This window comes from Scyliorhinus canicula, chromosome 1 (assembly GCF_902713615.1).
Source record: "Scyliorhinus canicula chromosome 1, sScyCan1.1, whole genome shotgun sequence".
Classification (NCBI taxonomy): domain Eukaryota; kingdom Metazoa; phylum Chordata; class Chondrichthyes; order Carcharhiniformes; family Scyliorhinidae; genus Scyliorhinus; species Scyliorhinus canicula.
In genome coordinates this window covers 127,382,072-127,409,970 of record NC_052146.1, presented here as the reverse complement: position 1 = coordinate 127,409,970, position 27,899 = coordinate 127,382,072, and the positions used below count along the sequence as shown (strand labels likewise).

The following is a 27,899-nucleotide window of genomic DNA, read 5'->3' as shown; positions in this document are numbered from 1 at the left end:
GTGTGAGCATTCCGTTCCCTCAATGGATTCCATGACGTATTGGAGCTGCCCAGTTATTCTGCTGACAATAACTGATTCTCTTCCTTTCTAACTCAATAGGAAACCTGCTGACCTGCAAAATCTGGCTCCGGGAACACATCCCCCATTCATAACCTTCAATGGAGAAGTGAAAACTGATGTCAATAAGATTGAGGAATTCCTTGAGGATATCCTGGCTCCGCCCAGGTAAGTGTCTCAGTGTAGGAACCCAAGTTTCTGTTTCCCGGATATCCACAGGACGACGTCTGTGTCAAACTAGGTTCATGGACGTCATGCTGAAAATTTAAAGTGGTCTTCCAGCTAATGCCCCATGGTTACCAATTTCACAAGAAGAAAACAAAAATTGTCAAAATGGGTTTAAAACCTTCATAATGTAAGCAAATAATTTTGTAAATATCAACAGAAGTAGCTTTTGCAGTGGACCCTCTTAACCACTTTTACCAAAATTGATCCGAAACATTATTGGATCTGTAAGAGGTATGTTAATATTGACTGCTTATAAAAAGGAAAGTTTTTATCCTCATCTGCTGAAGCTCGATGAAGCTTTGAGATTCAAGCTCCAGTTCAGCACTTCAGTACATATTGTAGGCCAATATTCCAATACATCACTGAGTTGGTACGGTTCTGTTACAAGTACAATCCTTCAGTTTAGATGGTCAGCTGTCTGATCTGTTAGTTGAGGTGGAAAATAAAGATCCAACATTGAAATAGAGCAGGATGTTCTCCTGGTATTCTGCTTAGTATCTATCCCTCAGACAACATCATCACAACAGATTGACTAGCCATTTATCACATTGCTGCCTGTTGGTTTTTGCTGAGCAAAGTGACTATTATATTTGCTTGCTTAACATGAGCCACTGGACTTCAAAGTAATGCATTGGGTGTGGAATACTTTGAGTTTTTTTAAGAGATGGGACAAGATACAATTTAAATTCATGTTATTTTAAAAAAATTAAAACTTACTTTAAGAAAAAGATCTCTGATGCTCCTTCTCTGCCAGTACAATCTCCTTTGCTGTACTTGAGGAATCGATCCCTGGCTCTGTTATTCATCATTTACCTGCGTCCCCTGACCATGATTTTCCACTCTATAAAGCCCAGTAGTCAAGGATAAGACTGGAGCCAATCTTCACACACATTAGAAACATGCAGCTCATAATCCAACCACCACAGTTTCAGTCTGCTCCTATTTATGCCTTTTTCGTAAACCCATTACCAATCAATTGGCCCATTTGTAATGGCCACAACTGAAACTGAAACTCCACCTCGGCCTGGAGTGGGACTCTAATCTGGGGCCTTTAGCACAGGGACAATGACCATAATGTTCTGGAAGACCCTGCTGCTGGCCAATGACAGGCCTCCTTTGCTGTCAGAAAGCAAGCCACCAGGGAGGATGAGGTGGAAACTCCCACCCATCAGCTCGACTAACTGAGCCAGTCAGGCCCACCCCTTCCTATTTATACTCTTTTGGGATGAACCCTTCCTATTTATAGGAGTGTAAGTGAATCCACAGTTAATGCCCACCAACTGCATACAATTAAATGTAAAATTAATATATACTTTTTAAAAAAAATTTAGATTACCCAATTATTTTTTCCAATTAAGGGGCAATTTAGCGTGGCCAATCCACCTACTCTGCACATTTTTGGGTTGTGGGGGCGAAACCCACGCAGACACGGGGTGAATGTGCAAACTCCACACGGACAGTGACCCAGAGCCGGGATCGAACCTGGGACCTCAGCGCCGTGAGGCGGTTGTGCTAACCACTAGGCCACCGTGCTGCCCAAATTAATATATACTTAACGCTTGATTCACCAGCCTTCACATCTGCCACTTCAACTTAAATCGGGAACTGTGGAACCTTGGCATACTAATCAATTCAAAACTCCACTTCCTCCCACATCTGCTGTACTGCTAAAACTATATTTTTAAAACCTCTGCAGCATTGCCCAGTCCTGAAATTATCTGTTCTCCGAAATTACTAAAATCCTGGTCTAAACTTTCATCATCTCACGAGATCTTGGCATCTCCAGTGCCCTCTCACCTGATCTCTTTCCTTCAGTTCTTCATAAACATCCTCATCCAGGTAAAGTCCCACATTTCTATTGCCACTGTCATCTCTGAGCTTCTCCCTGAAAATTGACTTCAGTTTTTCATCCACATTGTCAAAAACTTGCATTGCCTCTCACCTCCTTATATGCCTCCTCCTACATCCATGCATTACTCTTTGTCTTTCTATTTCTCTGCTCCAGCATTAGTAGCTGCATGTTCAGTAACAACCTCTTTGTTTTAGTACTTTGTTTTAGTTCTTTCAGAATGGTGAAGATTGAAGTGCTGACAAAGAACAGCGAGCTGTGTTTAATAAACAAAGCTAATTTATTATAATACACTGAATTAGATTCAAACATATTACTAAGGAATTAGTTAAGTAACGATTACATGACACATCTACACTAGTAACCATGCTATTAGTTCAACTGTCTCATAACTACAGCAAGGGGCAACACAGGTGGAGAAAGTAGTCAAGAGGCATACGGCATTCTTGCCTTCATTGGCCTGGGCATTGAGTATAAAAATTGGCAAGTCATGTTGCAGCTGTATAGAACCTTAGGCCACACTTGGAGTATAGTGTTCAATTCATGTCGCCACACTACCAGAAGATTGTGGAGGCTTTAGAGAGGGTACAGAAGAGATTTACCAGGATGTTGCCCGGTATGGAGGGCATTAGCTATGAGGACAGGTTGAATAAACTTGGTTTGTTCTCACTGGAACGACGGAGGTTGAGGGGCGACCTGATAGAGGTCTACAAAATTATGAGGGGCATAGACAGGGTGGATAGTCAGAGACTTTTTCCCAGGGTAGAGGGGTCAATTACTAAGGGGCATAGGTTTAAGGTGCGAGGGGCAAGGTTTAGAGGAGATTGACGAGAGAAGTTGTTTTACACAGAGTGTAGTAGGTGCCTGGAACTCGCTGCCGGAGGAGGTGATGGAAGCATGGATGATAGTGACGTTTAAGGGGCATCTTGACCAATACATGAATAGGATGGGAATAGGGGGATACGGACCCTGGAAGTGTGGAAGATTTTAGATGGTTTAGTTCTGATGGGCAGCATGGTCAGCGCAGGCTTGGAGGGCCGAAGGGCCTGTCCCTGTGCTGTACTTTTCTTTGTTCATTGTTCTTTTGGACTCTGTCTTGCCAACTCCATCTATCTCCATCTATCTCTATATACCTTGCAGATGTCAAGGAGGCATGTGATATTTATATGGTTGCTCTAATGCACCACCTGGTGGCTAGAGTAGTAACATTGCATTATTCCTTTATGTGCTTTACAATATCCACATATTGTGACATCCCCCTTCCTTTGAAAATTTTGAACCCGCATTCAAATAAACATACAGGGACTGTAGGGGAATTGTACAATAATGAACATCATTAAAAGTTACACATGAGTTAAATCAGTGTTTTACAGTTCAGAAATTGAGATGATTAGGTTTCTTTCTTGATCTCGTTGTCTTCTCAGTCCAACTGTCAGTGAGTCAGAATTTCCTGACGGCTGATTGGTATTTGTATCAGGAAGTTGAGTATCAGGTATCTGAAAAGATAGTGTTCTTTTTCTTGTGCTTGTGATGCTGATCTTGTGTCTGCCTTGCCCGAAAAACTGGTTTGAATTCTGGACTTTGAGCAAGTACCAACTCTGCTAATTTGTCGTGATGATGGTTGGGACTGAACCAGGGTCCTCAGCGCCGTAGGCAGCAATGCTAACCACTGTGCCACCATGCCACCCCAGCAAAGCTAATTTATTACACTACACTGCATTATATTTGAACATATTACTAAGGAATTAACTATATAAAGATTACACTACACATCTACACTATTAACTATACTATTAGCTCAACTATCTCACAGCTATTCTGTCTTGCTTTCTCCATTTATCTCTATCTATCTCCCAGAAGTCAAAGAAGCATGTGATATTTATATGGTTGCTCTATAGCACCAGATAGTGAGATTACATTACCCCTTTATGTACTTTACAATATCCACATGTTGTGACAACCCCTATCATTTTTTTTTCTTTTTAATATTTAGAGTACCCAATTATTATTTTTTTCTAATTAAGGGGCAATTTAGAGTGGCCAATCCACCTACCCTGCACATCCTTGGGTTGTGGGGGTGAAACCCATGTAGACACGGGGAGAATGTGCAAACTCCACACGGACAGTGACCCAGAGCCGGGATTCGAACCTCAGCGCTGCAGTCCCAGTGCTAATCACTGCGCCACGTGCCGCCAGACAACCCTGATCTTTAAGATCCTCTTGCCTGGTTCTCTGCTCCTTGCCACCTTCTTACCTGATTGCAAAAATCTCCTGGAAGCTCTTTATTCTGACCACGCTTTTGGTCATCTCATCCCCCCACTAATCCTCTCCATTTTTTCCATATCCACTCTTTTTTTTTTCTTTCATCCAAATTATTTTGAGACACGATGGACATGCACTTCTGCCTGGTCAGGCTGTTGCATTATAAGGGGTATAACTAAAGTTATGCACAAAGGCATCCACACATATTTTCAAGTCGGAGTCTTTGGAAGACAATCGGACACAAGAATTTTGACATGGGGGCCGTCAGTTGTAGCAACTCTTTCCGCTCCAGCACAGACATGAGGTCACAAGCCAACCCTTTTGTGGTCTCTATGGCTTGGTTCCTTTAAGCAAATGAAAGAATCTGCTTTGTTGGATCTCGACCACTGGACTGAAAATGCCATGGGCACTATTAAGTTAGTGTGTTGCACCCGCTGTGGATCTGGGCACTCCAGACGAATAGCTGGAGAGGGCAAATCAAGACTCACGTGAACCATTTTGCAATTTACCTGGCCCACCCGTTCGTGAGTTCCGGCTCTCGCCCAAAAATGACAAGAATACCTTCAACCATAATTTGCATTAATTTCAATCTCTTTAACGAGATTGACATTGAGTGCAGCAGCATCCTGGGAATTACCTGACTCCCCAACAGGAAGTCACGCGGATGTCGTTTAGTAATCCTTTTCAAAAACGGGAAGGTGGTGCAATGGCTACTGAGGGGAAGTGATGTCGTGAGTAGCCCTTTCCATTTTCCAGCATGCATTTCAGGGCACCGGAGCTACTGCTCCAGTGCTTGGGAAGGAAGGGTTGTTGGTGGCCTATGGGGGGTTGGGCATTCCAGGTTGGGGGTTGCAACTGAGCTGGGCCAGAAGACATTTTAAATATTGTGGAGACCCCTAACAGGGCCAACCACAGCTGCAGCCTGTCTGTCCTAACAAACTCTCTCAGGGCAGAGCTCTTCTGTGGCTTCTATCCTGAAATTCAATTTCACTCCCTTTGACTGTGAGCAGCCTCTAGCTTCATAGCTGAAGGCTACTTCAAATGAGGAATTAGCCGTGTTAATTGTGAGAACACTTCATGCTCCTGAACTTGCAAGCGCTTCCTCGAAGGCACAGGTGCCATGTCTCAAAGGATGATTAGTGCACTGCATGTCCAGCAGTCTTTGATGCCTGAACAGTTTTCCTGAACTCTCGGGGTGTTAGCAGCATAAAGGCAGCTGCCAACAATCAAACATTAAAGAGCAGGACTTCGCCATTGAGGATCCTCTTGCTGCAAAAGGGTAAGTATGTGAGTAAAGAGAGGGCAGCTGAGCACGGCCTCCCTAATCTTCCCGGCAGACTCTGAGGTTTATGGGCTCCTGACATGGCCGGGGGTGAGTGTGCAGAGCAAGGTTTGCCAGCACAACTGGCTCGTTGAATGGCACTCTGAGAGAAGGTGGGAAAGTCATGGGGAGGCTTGGGGCATCATCAGGCTGAGGAGAGGGCCGGAACGGGAGCCCAGCGATAGCCCAAGTTGTACAGGTGTCGTTGGTCGTTCCATGAGCTGATGGTATATGCCACGGAAGACTCCGTCTCAACAGGGAGACAATGCGTCACCTCTGCCACGTCTACGCAGAGGAGGACAGCCGCTCCTGGTGGCCGTGTACGTCACTGCAGCCCTAAATGTCTATGCTGCTGGATCATCTCAGGGCTCGAGCGGAGTGTGCATGACAGCTACATCCTGGGGCATTCGGAGATTCCCGGTGTCATCGAGAACCACTCCAGGATGACGGGTGAGCTCATCCTCATCCGGGGACAAGGAATACCCGCTGAGGAGTTGGTTGATGACGTTGGTGCAGAGGCCTGAGACTGAGGCGGAAACCCAATAAAATAAGGATCATGCTGCCACCTGTGCTGTCATTGAGCGGGGCATTGGGCTGCCGTGATGGCACTGTTAGCACAATTACCTCACAGTGCCAGGAACCTGGGTTCAATTCTGACCTTGGGTGATTGTCCGTACGAAGTTTGTACATTCTCCTCGCGTCTGCGTGGGTTTCCTCTGGGTGTTCCAATTTCCTCCCACATTTCAAAGATGTGCATGTTAGCGCGATTAACCATGCTAAATTGCCTCTTTATGGTCCAAAAGGTTAAGTGGGGTTACTGAGTTATGGGGATAGGGTGAGCGAATGGGCCTAGGCAGGGTATTTCAGAAGATCAGCGCAGACTTGATGGGCTGAATAGCCTCCTTCTGTACTGTAGTGATTCTGTGATGCCTTGACCGCTCTGGCAGTGCCCTGCAGTACACCCCCCCCCCCCCCCCCTCCCCTAGAGGGTCACCCTTTTTGTTGTGGTCTGCTGTACGGTTCACAATCTGGCACAGCAGCAGGGTGACATGCTGGAGGAGGAGAAGGCCTCATCTGAGGAGGCAAAGGTGGACCAGGAGGGGCTGGAAAAAGAGCCTGAGGAGGAGCCAGAAGATGGAGGACAGGCTGATGCGAGGCTCCGACATGCGAGGAGGACCAGGGAGGCCCTTATCATTTCCACATTCTCAGAGGACAAGGCTGTGTCCGTCAGCTCAGTGCACCACCCTCCTTTTCTGCCATCCCCGACTCCCCCATCTCCCGCACATTTCCCTTGCCCACTTCATCCCTCATTTTACCCCAATTCCCCCTTCCCCCTCCATCACACCGCCTCCTCCCCAACCACCCTGTTCCACCCTCCCAGGGTCTGTGCGACATCACTGCAGGATGATGGGCCTGTGTTGGCACTGTCAGCGGGTCAATAAGGCAGGAGAGTGATGATCACTCGCTGTGAGGTAAGCTCTGGTGATCCTCAGTTTATTCCAATGTCTGACCCCTGTCTTTCTGCTGACAGCGCACTCACACCCTTCCTCTGAATGGGGTCTGCATCTGGAGATTTTGATCTTGGACCACTGTGCCCAGGGATGGTAGGGGTGGCGGCAGACCCGCTGTGAAGATTAGTGACGTGTTTTAATAGTGAGAATTTCAATTTTTAAAAAATCAATTCAGTTACCCAATTAATTTTTTCCAATTGAGGGACAATTTAGCGTGGCCAATCCACCTACTCTGCACATCTTTTGGGTTGTGAGGGCGAAACCCACGCAGACACAGGGAGAATATGCAAACTCCGCATGGACAGTGACCCAGAGCTGGTAAACATTTCAATTTGATAGATTTCCATTCCCCCCAGCTACAAATAGTTACCTCATCAGTGCCCACTCAGTGATCCTGGTTTAGGGGCTGGTTTAGGGGCTGGTTTAGCTCACAAGGCTAAATCGCTGGCTTTTAAAGCAGACCAAGCAGGCCAGCAGCACGGTTCGATTCCCGTACCAGCATCCCCGGACAGGCGCCGGAATGTGGCGACTAGGGGCTTTTCACAGTAACTTCATTGAAGCCTACTCGTGACAATAAGCGATTTTCATTTCATTTCATCGGCTCTCTTCTTGATCTTCTGTGGTCTAGTGCTTCATCTACAGGTGTCCCCAAGATGCACACCAGAGGTGGAGGTACCCTGATGCTTTTGGCACTTTGTGGTCTTTGGTGCTATTGGCAGATGCCCTTTGGAGGGCCTTGAGCCAGAGGGCTTCTGTGCCATATCGTTCCCTCACATTTGGAAATCCCCTCTCACCAGCATGACATTAACAGGGTTTACAACTGGCACTGTCCCCAGGCACCCTGGCACTGCCCAATAGTTCTCGGTGTCAGGGGCAGTGCCTGGATGTCCTCAGGGGAGCTCCATTGTTTGGAGGTTCCCTTATTTGTTGGGGGGTAGTTTCCCTTGTACGTGTGGGGCTGGGGGGCATGTATCTATGGGGTGTGGTCCCCCATTTCCATGGGTGCCTTGATCTCGGGATTCTTGGCTTTTTCTGGCCCCATCTGTCAGCAAGGGCCACCACCTGCAGATTAGTTTTGCACAAAGTGCTGGATTATCTGTTGAGAAAAGTCAGTTATGCAACCTTTGAGCTGCACAACGGTTTTTCACCTCAGTCAGCACTCAGTGCAGTAAATGGAAAATTCCACCCAGGAGTTAAGCCCTGAGGACTTGAGTGCAGTGCTGTAAGAAGTTCAGTAACCTCCAGTCCAGTAACATGACTGATCAAGGTCAGTGAATGGGTTTTCAAAAAACATATCCCACCAATTTCACCAGTAGCCTCAAATGCTGCTCTATTCACTCCACCCACATCACTCAACTACCAACAACGACCAAGTCAGTGCTCGTGCCAGGCATTCATACATTTTACCGCACCCTCACACACTAACCTTGCACATCACACCCATGTCTCACAGGTTGCACACACTGCCAGTTATTCAAATTCAACAGCAACATCACTCAAAATGATTGCATGATACTAACTGTCAGAGTCTGTTGCAGGACAAGATGACGCACAACCAGAGGCAACAGATCATGCCTTAACCCATTTAGTGCATACAAAGGCCAAAGGTCACCCCTGTGTCATTCCTTTAGTGCCTGCCTTCTATATGTTTTCTACTGTCCTAATCCTCCCATGCACTGCTACTCCAGTGGTTGTAGCATGCCTCGGGGAGGGCTGCTGACTTGCAATGAAGGAGATTGGAGAAGGGTCTGGAGGACCACCTTGATCTCATACTCCAGGTTATGCAATATTCCAAGAGGATTGCCTGATAGTGCTTCCTTGTCTGAAGTCAGCAAAAAACCCTTGAGCACCTGGTCAATCCCTGTGGACACTGGCAACTTCAAACAACCATAAACTGTTGTACAATTGAAGCAACAGCCAGAAGATGCCAACCAGTAACTGCAGTGAGAAGTTAATGATCTCTTTTTCTCATGCTGGTGGTGATTCCGACCGACTGCAGAACATGTATTCAACTGAGCAAGATTAGGAGACAGCGTGAGCTGAAGAGTTGAGATCCAAACCGGCATTGCAGGCACCAATCAGAGTTGGAAAAAGCATTTAATATTTATTACTCAGCCACCTTTCTTCCCCCATCTCCAGAAGATTTTTAAGGGATCTTTAACGGATAAGGTTTTAGCAGCTGCTAATGCCACCTAGATCCTTACCCCACCCTCACACCTTAAAGCACCCCCACTCCTGCCCCAGTGCTTGACATTCTTCATTTGAGAGCCTACATAATTTGTGCTTGTAGGCTATTCAGCAATGGATGGCATGGCTGTCAATCCAACCCTCCCCAGCTCAATATGGAATTCTAAGCATCCTTCAAGGGGAGAAAAACAAATCCCTCCACAATGGATCAACTACTTTGAATTGAACTGTGATTATAAAAAGACCAGGATATTTTAACAGAATCAAAGTGATGTATTGATCTGGTTTCTTGACATAATGATTAATTATTAATGTTTCAGTCTCACTAATGTGTATGTAAGAAGTCTTACAACACCAGGTTAAAGTCCAACAGGTTTGTTTCAAACACAAGCTTTCGGAGCGCTGCTCCTTCCTCAGGTGAATGGAGAGGTATGTTCCAGAAACATTTATATAGACAGAGTCAGAGATGCCAGACAATGCTTGGAATGCGAGCATTTGCGGGTAATCAAATCATTACAGATCCAGAGATAGGGGTAACCCCAGGTTAAAGAGGTGTGAATTGTCTCAAGCCAGGGTAGTTGGTAGGATTTTGCAAGTCCAGGCCAGATGGTGGGGGGTGGATGTAATGCGACATGAATCCAAGATCCCGGTTGAGGCCGCACTCATGCGTGCGGAACTTAGCTACAAGTGTTTGCTCGGCAATTCTGCGTTGTCGCGTGTCCTGAAGACCGCCTTGGAGAACGCTTACCCGGAGATCAGAGGCCGAATGCCCTTGACTGCTGAAATGTTCCCCGACTGGAAGGGAACATTCCTGCCTGGTGATTGTCGCACGATGCCCGTTCATTCGTTGTTGCAGTGTGTGCATGGTCTCGCCAATGTACCACGCTTCGGGACATCCTTTCCTGCAGCGTATGAGGTAGACTACATTGGTCGAGTCGCACGAGTATGTGCCGCATACCTGGTGGGTGGTGTTTCTACGTGTAATGGTGGTATCCACGTCGATGATATGGCATGTCTTGCAGAGATTGCCCTGGCAGGGTTGTGTGGTGTCGTGGTCGCTGTTTTGAAGGCTGGCTAATTTGCTGCAAACAATGGTTTGTTTGAGGTTGCGCAGTTGTTTGAAGGCAAGTAGTGGGGGTGTGGGGATGACCGTGGCAAGATGTTCATCTTCATTGATGATGTGTTGAAGGCTGCGAAGAAGATGTTGTAGTTTCTCCGCCCCAGGAAAGTACTGGACGACGAAGGGTACTCTGTCAGTTGTGTCCTGTGCTTGTCTTCTGGGGAGGTCGGTGCGGTTTTTTGCTGTGGCGCGTTGGAACTGTCGATCGATGACTCGAGCGCCATATCCCGTTCGTACAAGGGCATCTTTCAGCATCTGTAGGCGTCTGTTACGCTCCTCCTTGTCTGAGCAGATCCTGTGTATACGGAGGCCTTGTCCATAGGGGATGGCTTCTTTAATGTGTTTCGGGTGAAAGCTGGAGAAGTGGAGCATCGTGAGATTCTCTGTGGGCTTGCAGTAAAGCGAAGTACTGAGGTGACCGTCCTTGATGGAGATTAGTGTGCAAGAATGCAACTGAATTTGGAGAATAGTCCATGGTGAGTCTGATGGTGGGATGGAACTTATTGATCTCATTGTGTAGTCATTTCAGTGATTCTTCGCCGTGGGTCCAAAGGAAAAAAATGTCATCGCTGTATCTGGTGTATAAGGTCGGTCGAAGGTCCTGTGCAGTGAGGAAGTCTTGTTCAAACTTGTGGATGAGGATGTTGGCAGATTGAGGTGCGAATTTGGTCCCCATGGCTGTTCCGTGCGTCGGGATGAAGAATTTGTTGTCGAAGGTGAAGACGTTGTCATCTAGAATGAAGTGGATGAGTTGCAAAATTGCGTCTGGAGATTGGCAGTTGTCGGTGTTGAGGACTGAGACTGTTGCAGCAATGCCGTCGCCATGGGCGATGCTGGTGTAGAGTGCCGAGACATCCATTGTGACGAGGAATGTTCCTGGTTCAACTGGTCCATGGATGCTGAGTTTCTGTAGGAAGTCCGTCGTGTCGCAACAGAAGCTAGGTGTACCTTGCACGATGGGTTTCAAGATGCCCTCAATGCGGCCAGAGAGGTTCTCACACAGGGTCCCATTGCCTGAAACGATAGGACGGCCTGGTGTGTTGGCCTTGTGTATTTTCGGGAGGCAGTAGACATCTCCAATGCGGGGATTACGTGGGATGAGAGCATGTAGGGTGCTCTGAAGGTCTGAATCCAAGGTCTTGATCAGTCCATTGAGTTGGTGGATGTGTTCCTTGGTTGGATCTGTCACACCCCCACTACTTGCCTTCAAACAACCGCGCAACCTCAAACAAACCATTGTTTGCAGCAAATTAGCCAGCCTTCAGAACAGCGACCACGACATCACAACCCTGCCAGGGCAATCTCTGCAAGACATTCCAGATCATCGACATGGATACCACCATTACACGTGGAAACACTACCCACCAGGTACGCGGCACATACTCGTGCGACTCGACCAATGTAGTCTACCTCATACGCTGCAGGAAAGGATGTCCCGAAGCGTGGTACATTGGCGAGACCATGCAGACGCTGCGACAATGAATGAACGGGCATCGTGCGACAATCACCAGGCAGGAATGTTCCCTTCCAGTCGGGGAACACTTCAGCAGTCAAGGGCATTCAGCCTCTGATCTCCGGGTAAGCGTTCTCCAAGGCGGTCTTCAGGACACGCGACAACGCAGAATTGCCGAGCAAAAACTTATAGCTAAGTTCCGCACACATGAGTGCGGCCTCAACCGGGATCTTGGATTCATGTCGCATTACATTCACCCCCCCACCATCTGGCCTGGACTTGCAAAATCCTACCAACTGCCCTGGCTTGAGACAATTCACACCTCTTTAACCTGGGGTTACCCCTATCTCTGGATCTGTAATGATTTGATTACCCGCAAATGCTCGCATTCCAAGCATTGTCTGGCATCTCTGACTTTGTCTATATAAATGTTTCTGGAACATACCTCTCCATTCACCTGAGGAAGGAGCAGTGCTCCGAAAGCTAGTGTTTGAAACAAACCTGTTGGACTTTAACCTGGTGTTGTAAGACTTCTTACTGTGCCCACCCCAGTCCAACGCTGGCATCTCCACATAATGTGTATGTGATTAGCCTTGGCTACCGAGCAATCCTGGCCAGCAATGGATGCAGGACAATTTTCATATCAAAACTTTTTAACCATTGAAAAGTTTAGTACTTTTACTGTGTACAATGCAAAACTCAATTGAGAAAATAAATCAGGCTTGTTTTGAGTTTTCTTTTTACATATAAGATGCTTAGATTGGATCCCGCCCATAGAATGATAGGATAATTTCACTAGTTCTTTGTTTCCGTTGGCAGACATGCTTGATGGGAATGGTTCAGCGATAGAGCTACAAAAACATCACAGTCAGATCCTGAACTATGCCCTCTTTACGCACAGCTTACCACAAGTGTTTTGGGATTGGTGAATTGTATGCTTTGCATAGCTTTTGAAATAACACATGCTCAACAGAATTTTAAAAATCTACTTAATATTGGATCATATAAATCATAGAATGGTTATAGCAAAAAGAAGGAGGCCATTCAGCCTGTCGTGTCTGCGTTAGCCCTCTGAAAGAGCAATTCACCATGTGCCACCCCCACCCCCCGCCCTTTCCCCTTGGCTCTGCAAGTTTTTCCCTTTCAGATAATGATCCAATTTCCTTTCCATAGCCTCAATTGACCCTGCCTCCACTGCACTCTCAGGCAGTGCTTTCCAGATCCTAACCACTCACTGGGCGAAATTCTCCGACCCCACGCAGGGTCGGAGAATTGGCGGGAAGCGGCGTTATTTCCGCTCCCGCAGGTTTTTGAATTCTCCCGCCGGTCATAAACCGGCGTTGTGCAAATCCCGCCGGCAGCCTGTGAAAACAGCTGGCGCCGGCGGGATTTCATTTTTTTAAAACTTACCTCAAATCTCCGGCCCGGATGGGCCGAAGTCCCGCCGCTGGGAGGCCTTCTCCCGCCGCCGAGGTTTAAACCACCTCTGAAACGGCGGGCTCAGCGGCGCGAGCAGGCCCCCGGGGTCCTGGGGGGGCGGGGGGCGATCGGACCCGGGGGGGTGCCCCCACGGAGGCCTGGCCCGCGATCGGGGCCCCCCGCTCACTCCGCGGGGCAGTGCCGTGGGGGCACTCTTTCTCCTTCCGCGCCGCCACGGCCTCCGCCATGGCGGACGCGGAGGAGAACCCCGCATCGCGCATGCGCCGGCAGTGACGTCAGCGGCCAGCTGCCGCCGACGTCACTGCCGGCGCATGCGCCGACCGCCGAAAGCCTTTCGGCCAGCCCCGCTTCCGACTGCGCCGGGTGTTTGCGCCAGTCTTCTGGTGCAAACTGCTCCGGCGCGGGGCTGGCCCCCAAAGGTGGGGAGAATTCCCCACCTTTGGGGAGGCGCGACCCCTGAGTGGTTGGCGCCACTCCCCTACGCCGGCACCCTCCGTCACGCCGGGTAGGGGAGAATCCAGCCCACTATGTGAGAAAGTTATTCCCCCTGCCGCCATTGCTTCTTTTGCCAATTACCTTAAAACTGTCCCGTCTGGTTTGCAACTGAAAGAGTTTCTCCATATTCTCTTCTGCCCCGACCACTCATGATCAAGCAAAATTATTTCTATAATGGAAAGCAAGCACATTTTAAATTCAGCTGTGCACAGCTCCATGATACGTGTAATCTGTAAACATATAACGCAATCCATTTTCAACCCATTTGGCATCAGGTTTAGTGCCCACAAGTATAGTTCAGTGCCCCTCAAAATAAAATCCTGTTGTCATTTTTGCAATTCCAAATGAGCTCTATCACAAGTTGTGAAAGGGTCATTTAAAAATAATTTTAATCCACAAATTCCGCTTAGAATGCATAGGGTCCCGTCCTATTGGGCTCTTGCAAAGCCGGTGGGCAAACATTCTTAAAAGTGAGCAGCGAGATCGCTCGGATCTCACAACTGAAATAATACGGTTGACTGAATGTGTTCCCTTTGTCTTTTTGTGTGGCGACTTTATAAGAGCCTCTATTCCTTCTCTGTTGCAACAATTCCCAGTTGAACACAGGCCCTCACAGCTCCCTCTGATTGATTGGGATAATTGCATCTGCCGACGATTGTAGAAACAGTCACTATACAAAGCAGCCTATTTATTTTCCTGTCATTTTGCTGCGTAGCAATTCATCTTCCAAATGTCTCTCTGATGGCTACCTTTTGCTGCAGGAAAACTGCAGCTCCGCCCCTCTCTGTGCCGCTGTGGTGAAATACTCCTCTATAGTTGCTGCATTCGATTTTCTTTGATTTCAAATTACTTCAGGATTTTGTGCTCCTTGAGGTGAAACACAATAGTGCTCGCCAATTGACCATTCCTGCATGGAAAAAACAGTCACTGTACTGAGCACAGTTTAAGTGCAGTTCTGAACTCTTCTCATGATTGGCCTCAACTCCAACATTCTCCCCACGCCTTCCCTCAAACCTTACTGCAGCAGGAATAGATTTCTGAATGCTATGAGTTATGCCCTGTGAGTGAGACTGTACAGTTACTGCCATGCTATGGTCAGTTTTATGTTGAATGATAATTGGATGACGGCTGGATTGGCTCATTTTAATTTCCACCCTTAACAATGACGGAAATTGTAACCTCCTTTGTCTGGCTTTGATTTAAACCTAGGTTCTGAGAGCGAAGAAACACAGTTAAACAGATTGCATCACCAACTGTGCCATATTTCCATTCATGTTGTCTGAAGTATTTATGACCTGATGTAATTTGACCCACGAGATTGTGTTTTGAAAATGGACATTCCATGCAAGATTTTAAAGAGACTCCAAACATTTTATTACCTTAATACTAAAGTTTATGACAATATTACAGCTGATCTGTTGAGTATAAGCCTCTTGGCCTTGTCACCTAACAGTTGCTGTAATATGTGTGTGTGCTGTGTGCATTAATCACTTTGGGTGAACAGCAACATTGTTAAGTCCCCAGGAACTTGCAGTGAATATTGCTTTGTTTTTACACCACAACACATGAAAGCCCAAACTATGCTTGTCTTGCTTGAATTTTCAGCCACAGTCAGTCCAGCATCAAACGGTACAATCCGGCCTTCAAAATGGATCTGAATGTCTTGGCCAGGCAACCTCTCCTCCGATCTTCTCTGATTTCAACTTCACTCTGACAATAGCCCCTCCAGTGTCTGAGAAACACTGAACAAAAATCAGCTGAAACCCTTTAGAATGGGTTTCCCAGCTGCTGTTATTTAATCCGAGCAGCAACCTATTTAGTTTTAGAAGCGTGAAGAGGAAGATCTCAGAATGTACAGTGATCAATCACAGTTGCATTTATAAATGATCTTATCATGTTAAACACCTCAATACAAGTTATGCAAGCATGAGTTTTTTGAATTAAAGTGAGCGGCATATTATTAAAGCTGGAAATAACAATAATATTATTCAGTTGAATGGGATTTTGGTGCTGCAACTTGGGATGGGATGCCAACCTTGATCAAACCTAAAGCACTCCAGCCAATGTGATCATGTGTGACATAAATGTCAGGCAGCACGGTGGCACATGGTTAGCACTGCTGCCTCACGGCGCCAAGGTCCCAGGTTTGATCCTGGCCCTGAGTCACTGTCCGTGTGGATTTTGCACATTCGGCCTGTGTTTGTGTGGGTTTCGTCCCCACAACCCAAAGATGTGCAGGGTAGGTGGATTGGCCACTCTAAATTGCCCCTCAATTGGAAAAAATGAATTGGGTACTCTAAATTTATAAAAAGACAAAAAGAAATGTGTGGTATAAATGTGACAAAACTGGGAGTTAGTTAGCGCAGTTGGTTGGATGGCTAGCTCGTGATGCGGAGCATCGCCAACAGTGTGGGTTCAATTCCCAGACTGGCTGAGGTTGTCCATGAAGGCAACCTTCATGGTTGCCTCAGCCTTGACCCTCACCTGAGATATGGTGACCCTCGGGTTAAATCACCACCAGTCAGCTCTCTCAAAAGGGAGAGCAGCCTATGGTCCTCTGGGACTATGGCTACTTCTATTTCAAATATGACTAGAGGGGATCCCTGTGCCTGCATAGGTCTCAGCCATGCCGCCGGGAAACTGGGAATCCCGATGGCCGGAGAATTCCAGCCCATACTAATTTCACTAATTTTAATTTGTACTAGGCTTTTGGGAGAAGCTGCATGGGCAGCAGGGTAGCATGGTGGTTAGCATAAATGCTTCACAGCTCCAGGGTCCCAGGTTCGATTCCCGGCTGGGTCACTGTCTGTGTGGAGTCTGCACGTCCTCCCCCTGTGTGCGTGGGTTTCCTCCGGGTGCTCCGGTTTCCTCCCACAGTCCAAAGATGTGCGGGTTAGGTGGATTGGCCATGCTAAATTGCCCGTAGTGTCCTAATAAAAGTAAGGTTAAGGGGGGGGGGTTGTTGGGTTATGGGTATAGGGTGGATACGTGGGTTTGAGTAGGGTGATCATGGCTCGGCACAACATTGAGGGCCGAAGGGCCTGTTCTGTGCTGTACTGTTCTATGTTCTATGTTCAACAGCCAATTAAACATGGGATTTCAGAAGAGGTATTTATAAAACGGTATCAATCATGGCTTATTTGGTCAAGGAGGAGATATATTCATATTTATTGGCCTTCTATTAAAATTATTATTCAGTATTTATTAATCATGCATTGAATTGTTCTTGGGTGTATAACAAATTACTTTGGAGGTTGGTGGTAAGTTAGATGTCTTGAATGCTGGCTTTCTTCAGTTACACTTTCCTGGTGTTGATTGAAAAACGCTCATTAGTTTCCATGTATGGTGAGTAAATCTTGCACAACAGGATGTTAGAGGGACCAGCTTCTATTTTTAGTTGCTTACATTTCATCATAAGCTATTCTAAATGTTCCCATTTGAATTCTAATTAGCTTTGCTGAGTAGCAATTGGGCTTCTGCACAGCTTATTTTCAATTTTTTAATATATTTATTCAAACAAAATTTTCATTATTACAAAAATAACTCCAATACAACACAAACCAAATCAATCCAGATTTATACCAAGACTACCCCTCAACCCCCCACCCCCAAGACCGCTGCTCCGAAGAAGACCTTAAAAGACTGGCCAACTCCACACCCCCCCCCCCCCCCCCCCCCCCTCTGACTTGGCTCACCTTAGTGATTAAGAAAGGGCTGTAAATGTTCACTGTGGAGATGAATCATAGTTTTTAAAATGCATTTACGGGATGGGGGCATCACTGGCTAGGCCAACATTTATTGCCCATTCCTAATTGCCCATGGGAATTTGTGGTGAGTTACCTTCTTGAACTGCTGTAGTCCTGGAGGTGTAGGTACATCCACAATGCTGCGAGGGAGGGAGTTCCAGGATTTTGACCCAGCAACAGTGAAGGAACGGTGATCTATTTTGAAGTCAGGTTGGGGGGCAGCTTGGAAGGGAACTTCCATGTTGCGGTATTCCCATGTGTCTGCTGCCCTTGCCCTTCTAGATGGTAGTGGTTGTGGGTTTGGAAGGGGCTGCCAAAGCAGCCTTGGTGAGGTCATGCAGTACATCTTGTAGGTGGTACACATGGCTGCCACTGTGTGTTGGTGGTGGAGGGAGTTAACTGATTCCAACTGGGGCAGCAGTGGGAAAGGCGACAAGTGCAATGAGACAGAACTTGTCCACAGTAAACTGGGCAAGAGTGTTATTGGGCAAAACAACAGAACCAGGAGATGCTCAAGAAAAAAAAGTTAATGTGATGCAGCCAGTTTATGCCCTTAAAGGGTAAAAACTCTACTTGCCAAAAAAAACAGCCACGGACATCTGTAAGAGGTAGGCGACAACATAAAATAAAAAAGCAAAGCAGTACAAAAATGCAAAAATAGCCAAGATCCTGGAGAATGAAAAAGATCAAAAGAATGGAAAAGGATAACAAGACAGATAGAAAGAACTATAAAAGGAGTATGAAAATAAACTTAAAAAGAATGTCTAAATCAACCCAATTTTTTTGAAGTTATGAAAAAGAGGGTAATCAGGAGCAATGTGTGTCCCTTAAAAGCTATTAACAGTGATAGTCTTAATGAAAATAAGAGAAGCATGGACAAGTCAGTGATTCCCAAGAAACTGTATATTGAATCAGGGACTCACCAAAATTAATGCACGCAAAATAATGAGGCAAATAATGACATTGGTGACCAATTCCCATTCCAGGGTATTAAAGGAAGTTCTCTCAATTTGTAAACCATTCCTTTAAATTGGAAAATTGTGCCTATCTCTCTGTTATTTAAGAAATGCAGGAGAGGAAAAGCAAGGAATGATAGTCAAGTTGGCCAAACATAGGGGGTGGGATTCTCTCAGCCCGGGGCCAGGCCAGAGAATCGCCGCGACTGGCACGAATCGCGCCACGCCGCCGGGACGCGATTCTCCACAGAACGGAGAATCGGCGCGGTGCCAGTCGGAGGCTGCGTTCTCGGCCCGGGATGGGCCATGCGGCCATAACAAAAGACCCGAGTCCCACTGGCGTCATTCTAACCTGCTCTCAGCCGGCGGGACCTTGGCGTGGAGGCGGCCTGTGGGGGAGGAAGGGTGGTGGGGTCCGACCCCGGGGTTGGGGGGGGGGGGGGGGGGGGGGGGGGGGGGGGCTCCGTTGTGCCAGATGGATTTCAATACAGGAAAATATAAGGTCATCCACTTTGTTCCAAAGAAGGATTAAAGAAATAGATTACTTTCTAAGGTGGGAAGAGAATGGGTGCCAAGAAAAGGGAGGGCGCAGGCTGCCACTTCCAAGGTACTCTCTCAAGGGGACAGTCACAGCAGAGCTGCAGACTTGTGAAAAATAAATAGCAATGGAAAAACTATGCATAGAGTGTCCAGGCAGCACAATCATACACACGCCTCAGTCCCCAGACACATTTGTTCATTTTATTTCAGCCCTGTCAGTTCACCCGCCCTGGATCGAGGCTGCAGCTTACATGTAAAGGCTGCCTGGCCTTTTGGATCCCCCCCCCCCCCCCCCCCCCCCCCCGGCCAATTGTAAAGGCAGATGGGCCGCCTAAAATTACGGTCAATGGCCCCTTAATGGGCTACATTGCTTGCTTGATTGTCGGCAGGTGTGCTTCTAACTCCTGCATGTGCCCGCCAACCGGAAAATCACGTGATGATGTCAGGGGTGCGCCTGACTTCTTCTCATGTGATTTCACACATTTCCAGATCGGGATGCACCCACACATTGCACATAAAATTTTGTTCCATGATCAAAATGCTTCATCGGGTGGACAAGTTTTAGAGGGTTTTTGGGGATTGTTAATTTTCCCAAAGCATGCTGCTTGAGCATGTAGTTTCCCCAAACCATTACTCTTTATTTACAACAAATGTTCACACATTTGGACTTCGAAAAGAGGTTGGAGCTTCTCCCTCTCCAGATCATCTCAGTCATGTGGTCTGACATAATTGCTACATCAGCATCATGTATGTTTTTGATGTTAACCCTTTACTTGACATCTCTCCCAAATTTTTATCCCCATTAAATTTATACCCTCCTACACACATCAAGTTTCTTGTCGTCAAAGTGGCTACGGGCATCTTGTGATCTATTCAGCAACTTTGTTTCCACATCAACAATAAAGCACATTTACTAAAGTAAAAATCCTTAAGTGTTTCACTGATTGTGAAATATATGGGGGCACGGTGGCACAGTGGTTAGCACTGCTGCCCCACAGCACCTGGGACCCGGGTTCGATTCCGATCTTGGGTGACTATCTGTGTGGAGTTTGCACTTTCTCCCCATGTCTGAGTAGGTTTCCTCCGGGTGCTCCAGTTTCCTCCAACAGTCCAAAGATGTACAGGTTAGGTGGATTGGTCATGCTAAATTGCCCCTTAGTGTCCAAAGATGTGGATTGACCATGATCAATGAGCAGGGTGATGGGGATAGGCTAGGGGCATGGGCCTAGATAGTGTGCACTTTCAGAGGGTCAGTACAGACTCGATGGGCCGAATGTCCTCCACCTGCACTATAGGTATTAAATAGATTCTACAAAAAGGTCAAAAAATATATTAACACCTCAAGATGAAAGGTGGCTATTTTGGTAATCAAATTGGCATCCTTAATAAATTAGCATCATTACATTACACATCTTTTGCTCATTGTTTAACACTAGTTTAGTCAATGGCATTTGTATAAAGATTTTTTTTGTCATGCAAATATTGAAATACTAAAGAAATACATTAAAGATGTAATAGCTAAATGGTAAAGGAATAATTAACTCTTTAAAAAAGATAAATTTAGAAGAATAAAAGGAATGAAATGGCATTAATGATAAGTAGCCAAGTGGTTTGGTGTCATGTGACATCCCACAAAACATAATCTACCTCCCGAACAGAACGATTTTGGAAACTACATCCACAGGCAGTGAAAATGCCAAATACTGAGCAGATTTAAATGGCTATAAATAAGCTGCCTGAACAGTGGTTTTTCAGTGTTAGTTTTCAACCAAGTTTTCCTGTATTTTCCAAAGACCATTTTTCGTGAGATCTGATCAACTGTAGTAGAAAACAATCACTCCTGGAGAAACAGAGCAATGGATCACATGGCATAGACCTAATGTGTGTGTGCGTGCACATACACAGATTCAAAATACCATTATGGAAGCATTTAGAGAGATCAGTCCCCTGAGGGACTGACTTACATCTCCCAGTTTAATCCCTCCAAGACTTTTTGTTAGAACTGAGGAAAGAACACCTAATTGAAATAGGTCAGAGGTGAAAAGTAATGGCTCTTATTGAGCCCCAGGCTAACCCAAAGAGTTGCAAGAGACGAAGTTCACATCAATTTTCTGTTTCAGTGCCTTTGTAATTGTTAAGTTGTAACACCTTTTGACTCTAAATCTCAAAATGTAGCATTTTTTTCTTATTAGGTGGGAAGGGTACAGAAGGAGCCCAACCCTCAAGGCCTCAAAAAGCTGGGACCTTAATTTTTATTCATTCATGGTATTTGGAGGTCAGATTGCCTGGAGTCTGCCAAAATCTCATCAACATTTGCCACTATAAATTGTTTGGATTGTACATTCTCAATTGGCCCTTTGTAAACTAGACTCACTACAGGGATAGCTTTCATACCAATGTTGAAAGCATATAGACTAACACTGGAATTAACTGACAGTGGACTCGTTCCTGATATATTTCCACTGCGGGAGCCCCCATTGCCCCTCCCCTTGGATACTGCAGTGTCCCCGTACCACCCACCAAGTCTCACAGATGCCCACACTACCTCTTCCTGCTGCTGTTCATTAAAAACAAACTTCAGAACAAATTGTAAGTATATTTATGGAACATCTGTATACATGTAGGCAAAAATAAATGTGATTTAAAAGGGTATACCCACGGGAGTGCAACAGTTCAAGAACTTAGTTAGGTTTGTGATTGGACCATGTATCTTTATTTTTAAAAGTGAATTCATATTTGGTCTTGTGCTGCTGTGCAATTTCGTATCTGGCACAAATCAAACAAATACAATCCGAAGAGACAGACCTAGGAAACATGAAGCAAAGTGCTAAGTGGGATTTTGCACAGTGGATAGCACTGTTGCTTCACAGTTCTAGGGTCCAGATTCAATTACCGGCTGGGTCACTGTCTGTGCGGAGTCTGCACGTTCTCCCTGTATCAGGGTGGGTTTCCTCCAGGTGCTCCGTTTTCCTCCCATAAGTCCTGAAAGGTGAATTGGACATTCTGAATTCTCCCTCTGTGTATCCAAACAGGCGCCGGAACATGGCGACTAGGAGCTTTTCACAGTAACTTCATTGCATTGTTAATGTAAGCCTACTTGTGACAATAAAGATTATTATAAACTATTATTATCTGGGAGTCAGTATGCTTCAACTCCCTCAGTATACGGATCTTCATTAACATGCTAGGATCTGAGTGGCGTAGTCCTCTGAGTGTTATAAGTCTTGTAAGAGGCAACTGGATGTTTCTCCCCTACAAGTCTCCCAGACAATCTTGGAATTGTTGGGGACCTGCCATGACTATGTCCTGCCTTTGTCTGGTGAGTTTTGTCAGAATCAGCAGAAAGTGAGCTTCAGGAGATGGGGCAGTTCCTGCTAATCCACTGCTTGTTTCACTCCAAAGAAAATTTGCACATAATTAACTGGCTCTGAGTCAATTGTGAAAGAGACAAGAGTAGAAAGGGTTTAAACTTGAAATCAACAGAGGATGGAATTCTCCCATCTCGGGACTAAATGTCTTGCCATGGTTCGGAATGTGGAATGTTTTCCATTGCGAAATCTGGCGGGAAAACACGGCAATTCTTCCAGCCCCAATATCATTAATTATGCAGCTGGGTGTTTTGTACCGTTTTCTGTGACAGGACAGGTCTAATGACACATAGTTCACAATGCTATCCGGGTGCCATATTGAAAAGGCGCCCAACATCACTGACCCACTATTGCAGAAAGAAGGTGTACTCCCATTAATGAAGATAGATCTCCGGGAGCACTCTTGAGACTAAAAGATGGATCTCCTGAGTAGGCAGGAACATTCTGAGGCTGGAAGATGGACCCCCCTCCAGGACACTGAATCAGGAAGGTTTGCCCGCAGATGGTCCCCACACCCACTGCTGTGGTGTTCTGGTGCTGAGGGCTGCCATCAGCCTCCATCCTGAATTCCTGAAGCAGTCCCATGCATTGTTCAGGTGAGTTCCAACATCTGCAGGCCACGTTCCAAACATGTTTCGTACCGGCAATTTTTTGCCGCTGGCGCCACTTGTGGCAGTCGTGCCTTCATCTGCACCCTTTTGGCAGGAGGTACATGGGTTTCACACCCATATCCAGCAGGTTTCCCGACCTGCCATGGTGGGCACCAGCATAGGGTTCCGCTGCAAATTCACTTCCCATCAAACATGGCTGACCAGGAGTCTCTCCCGCTTTTACAACCAGTCATTGGTGTGTTTGGAAGGACTTACAGGTTGATGTGCGCAACCTGTTTGACCGCGTTATGACATACCTCCTTTGGCCATCAAGTCCTGGAGTAGGATTTGAACCTGGAGCTTCTGGCTCAGAGGCAGATATGCCAACCATGGGACCACAAGACCCCTTCTTCTATACTGTATAGTTAGTCATAAAATATAAATCAAAAATAATCTACTGTCTCTGGAGGTTATTTTTATGGTTTTTGTAAACAGACCGTCATTTTCTTCTTGCAAGTAATTCCATTTTTGTTTAATTTCAAGAAAATGTTTGCTTATTATGGAGTTTGATCTCTATATTGATTGTAGTTTCCTGAGAAATGTGTTCCTGGGTTAAAATAACTGCACCTGATAAAGCAGGATCCTGGGCCGGGATTCTCCCCTACCCGGCGGGGTGGAGGGTCCCGGCGGGATGGAGTGGTTTCAACCACTCCGGCGTCGGGCCGCCCCAAAGGTGCGTTTTTTTCCGCGCCTTTAGGGGCCAAGCCCTAACCTTGAGGGGCTAGGCCCGCGCCAGAGTGGTTGGCGCCCCGCCTGCCGGCGGGAAAGGCCTTTGGCGCCCCGCCAGCTGGGGCCGAAGGGACTTCGCCGGCCGGCGGAAGTCTGCGCATAAGCTGGAGCGTCAGCGGCTGCTGACGTAATCCCCGCGCATGCGCAGGGGAGGGGGTCACTTCAGCATCCGCCATCGTGAAGGCAATGCCCAACGCGGAAGGAAAAGAGTGCCCCCACGGCACAGACCCGCCCGCCGATCGGTGGGCCCCGATCGCGGGCCATGCCTCCGTGGGGGCACCCCCCAGGGCCAGATCGCCCCGCGCCCCCCCTCCCCCCCCCAGGACCCTGGAGACCGCCCGCACCGCCAGTCCCGCCAGTATGGGAGGTATTTTCATTCCCGCCGGCAGGACCGGCATGTCAGCAGCGGGAATTTGGCCCATCATAGGCCGGAGAATCGCCGGGGGGGGGGGGGGATAGGCGCGGCGCGATTCCCGCCTCCAATGAATCTCTGGTGCCGGAGACTTCAGGAGATGGCGGGGGCGGGATTCACGCCGCTCCCCGGCGATTCTCCGACCCGGCCCGGGGGGGGGGGGGGGTCGGAGAATCCAGCCCCAGATTTGGAAATATAGGGCACGATCTTCCCAAAAGGGAACAAAGTCCCCAGCGAGCAGATATAGCCGCGTGTTTCCTGGCACTCGCAGTGACGAGAAACGCGTGGCTATTGAACGCTACTCTTGCTGAATAAGGGGCCTGAATGGGGAACACACAGTCAAGGCCACTCATAGCCCTGGTTTTACAATGGGGAACTCTGCTCGCCGGAACTACCCGTTGTAGCGAGAGATCAGGACCCCATTTTTAAACGGCATCTCGATCTCCAGGGCCTACAAATAATATCACCGACCTCCCCCCGGCCCGAACGTAACATGGGAGAGTCCCCGTTGGCAGTGCCAACCTGCTACTATGGCAGTGCCCCTTTCAGCTGGCAGTGCCTGGCTGACACTGCTAAGGTGCCAGGTTGATACAGCCTGGGTAACCAGGATGACACAAGCAGTGCCAGGGCACCACCCTGCCCAAAAGGCATGTAGGTGGGGGCCTCCGATCCCCTTGGAGACCCCCACAAGTGTCGTTCCATCTGGTCCCTGTTTGTGGGGACCAGTGCTGAGCGGCGCTCGCCCGAGGTCTCCGAGGCGAAGTGTTTGAATCGCAAAGCCTCAGGTACCTTGGAAATCTGCATGTTAGAGTAAGGCTTACTGCCATTGTGGCCAGGATTCTCCTTGCAGCGTCTTGTGAGGTCGTGTTGAATCTCGTGAGGCGTTGCGAGCTGGGTGGATCTGGGGGGGCGGGGTCTCCTGGCTTTCACCGGCCACGTTGTGCTGTAGTGCGATGCTTTTCCGGTGCAGCATGGTTGGGAGATCATGCTTATAATCATTTTACAATTGTGTCTCAGTTACTTTCAATATAATAAAGGACATGATTGCAGGTGGAATAGAGTACGGGTTCAGAGAAGCAAATACTGAACAAATAATTAACTTCAGAGAAACATGACTGTTGAAATAACTTCCTAGAAATATCTGAGTGAACTACAAACATTGCAGCATTGGACTGACACAGTGGAATTTGGACCTCGAATTACTCAGGAATTGAGTTCTACTTCATGATTAGCCATCTTAAAGTCATTCTATAGAATGATAGAATCCATAGAACCACAGCAGTGCACAAGGAGGCCATTTGGCACATCAAGTCTGCACCGACCCTCTGAAAGAGCACCCAATCTAGGCCCACTGTCAGTTGCTAGACTGGCAATGCCAAGGCACTCGAGTGCCAGGTTGCCACTGACAGGGGTCAGGCCTGGAGTGGCCATGCCTAATGGAGAGGGGTTCCAGGGATCTTCCCAAGGTTGAGGGGGGGGGGGGGTTAGATGAGCAGAGGGGCCTGAAAAGGGTGGGTGAAAAGATGGGGGCAGCCTTCCAAAATGGCACCCTGATCTGCAGACAGCCCTCTAAGTGCGGGCTCGGTGAGGAAAAATTCCCCGAGTCCAAAAGGAACCGGTTCAGTACCGTCATATAGCGATATGTTTCCTGATGCTTTGGCCGCCGAGACGCACCCCTCTCAACGTGCCGTTTGCAGACTTTAACTTAAACTGCTGAAATGCGCCTTTGAGCTTTGTTAAACAAAAATGAATGTAGGAATGTCACTCGCATATTACCATTATAAATGTCCTTTCTTTTATTCATTCAAGGGATGTGGGTTTCGCTGGCTTGGCAGCATTTATTTCACATCACTAAATGTCCTTCAGAAAGTCGTGGTGAGCTGCCTCCTTGAACTGCTGCAGTTTCACAATGCTGTTAGGGAGGGAGTTCCAATATTTTGACTGTGATCGTGAATGAACGGCAATATATTTCCAAATCAGGGTGGTGCGTGACTTGGAGGGGAACCCCCAGGTCAGGTGATAGTGTTCCCAGTATCTGCTGTCCTTGTCATTCCAGATGGTAATGGTCATGGGTTTGGAAGGTGCTGCCTGAGGAACATTGGTGAGTTACTGCAGTGCATCTTGTAGATGGTACACACGGCTGTCACTGTTCATCAGTGGTGGAGGGAGTGAATGTTTCTGGAAGGGGTAGCAATCAAGCGGCTGCTTTGTCCTGGATGATGTCAAGCTTCTTGAGAGTTGTTGGAGCGGCACTCATCCAGGCAAGGGGAGAGTATTCCATTGCACTCCTGACTTATACCTTGTAGATGGTGGACAGGCTTTGGGGAGGAGGTGAGTTACTCGCCACAGAATCCCTACCTTCTGTTCTACTCTTGAGGCCGCGTTATTAATCTGTGCAGCTAAAACATAGCTTTAAAAATAGATTCAGAGAAATAGCTGATTTTAAAACTGAATAAGCTATAAATGTCATGTGGATGTTGGTTCCTAACAGCTGGTTCTATGGAAGTGTACCATTATGAGGACTTCCGGTGGCGGCGATGCGCAATTGAGCCGCACATTCGGCGGCTCCCGCGAATAACGGACTTTGGGGCTCTTTTCAGGGCCCCCAACGGAGCTGAGGCGGCGAATCCCAACGGGGGAAGAGCCCAGGAGTCGACCCCAACGGTCCCATGGTCCGGACCAGGAGTGGGGCAGCGAGAAAACCGTCGGAAACAGCTAGGAGAAATCGGGGGCAGAAAAACAAAATGGCGGCCGCGAAGGCTTCGAGGAGCTGAGGAAGTGGGTCCAGGAGCAGCAGACGATTCTGCTGCGCTGCTTTCAGGAGCTGAAGTTGGAGCTGCTGGAGTCCATCAAGGTAACCAACAGGGAACTGATGGAAACCCAGACAGCCCAGGGGGCTGCGATCCGGGAGCTGCAGCAGCAGGCCGCCGAAAGGGAGGACAGGGTCGTGGCTGTGGCGGGGAAGGTGGAAATGCACGAGGCGCTCCATAAAAGATGGCAGGAGCGGTTCGAGGAGCTGGACAACCGGTCGAGGAGGAAGAATTTGCGGATCCTGGGCCTCACGGAGGTGCTGGAGGAGTCGGACCTAGCGGCCTATGTGGTGATGATGCTAAACTCGCTGATGTGGGCTGGGTCCTTCCAGGGGCCCCTGGAGTTGGAGGGGGCCCACAGAATTCTGGCTAGGAGGCCCAAGCCGAACGAGCCGCCGCGGGCGGTGTTGGTGAGGTTCCACCGGTTCGTGGATCGTGAGTGTGTGCTCCGGTGGGCCAAGAAGGAGTGGAGCAGCAAATGGGAGAACACGGAGGTGCGGATCTTCCAGGACTGGAGTGCGGAGGTGGCGAGACGGAGGGCCGGGTTTAACCGGACGAAGGCGCTGCTACACAGACGGAGGGTGAAGTTTGGAATGTTGCAGCCGGCGCGTCTGTGGGTCACCTATAAGGATCGGCACCATTATTTTGAGTCCCCGGAGGAGGCGTGGGCCTTTGTGCAAGCCGAGAAGCTGGACTCAAACTGAGGGTCCCCCTGATGGGGGATGCTGTATAATACTGTATTTGTATTTGCTTGGTTTAGTGTAA

At 47.7% G+C, this 27,899-nt stretch overlaps 1 protein-coding gene across 2 annotated transcripts in view; it reads left to right on the top strand.

The window, feature by feature from the left end:
• Positions 1-27,899, top strand: part of LOC119967274 (chloride intracellular channel protein 4) — a 165,759-nt gene that overhangs the window by 85,071 nt on the left and 52,789 nt on the right. For both annotated transcript variants that reach the window (XM_038799594.1, XM_038799604.1), the window contains exon 3: positions 100-225. In XM_038799594.1, the coding sequence (XP_038655522.1) occupies positions 100-225 (126 nt within the window). The remainder of the gene's footprint in view (positions 1-99; positions 226-27,899) is intronic.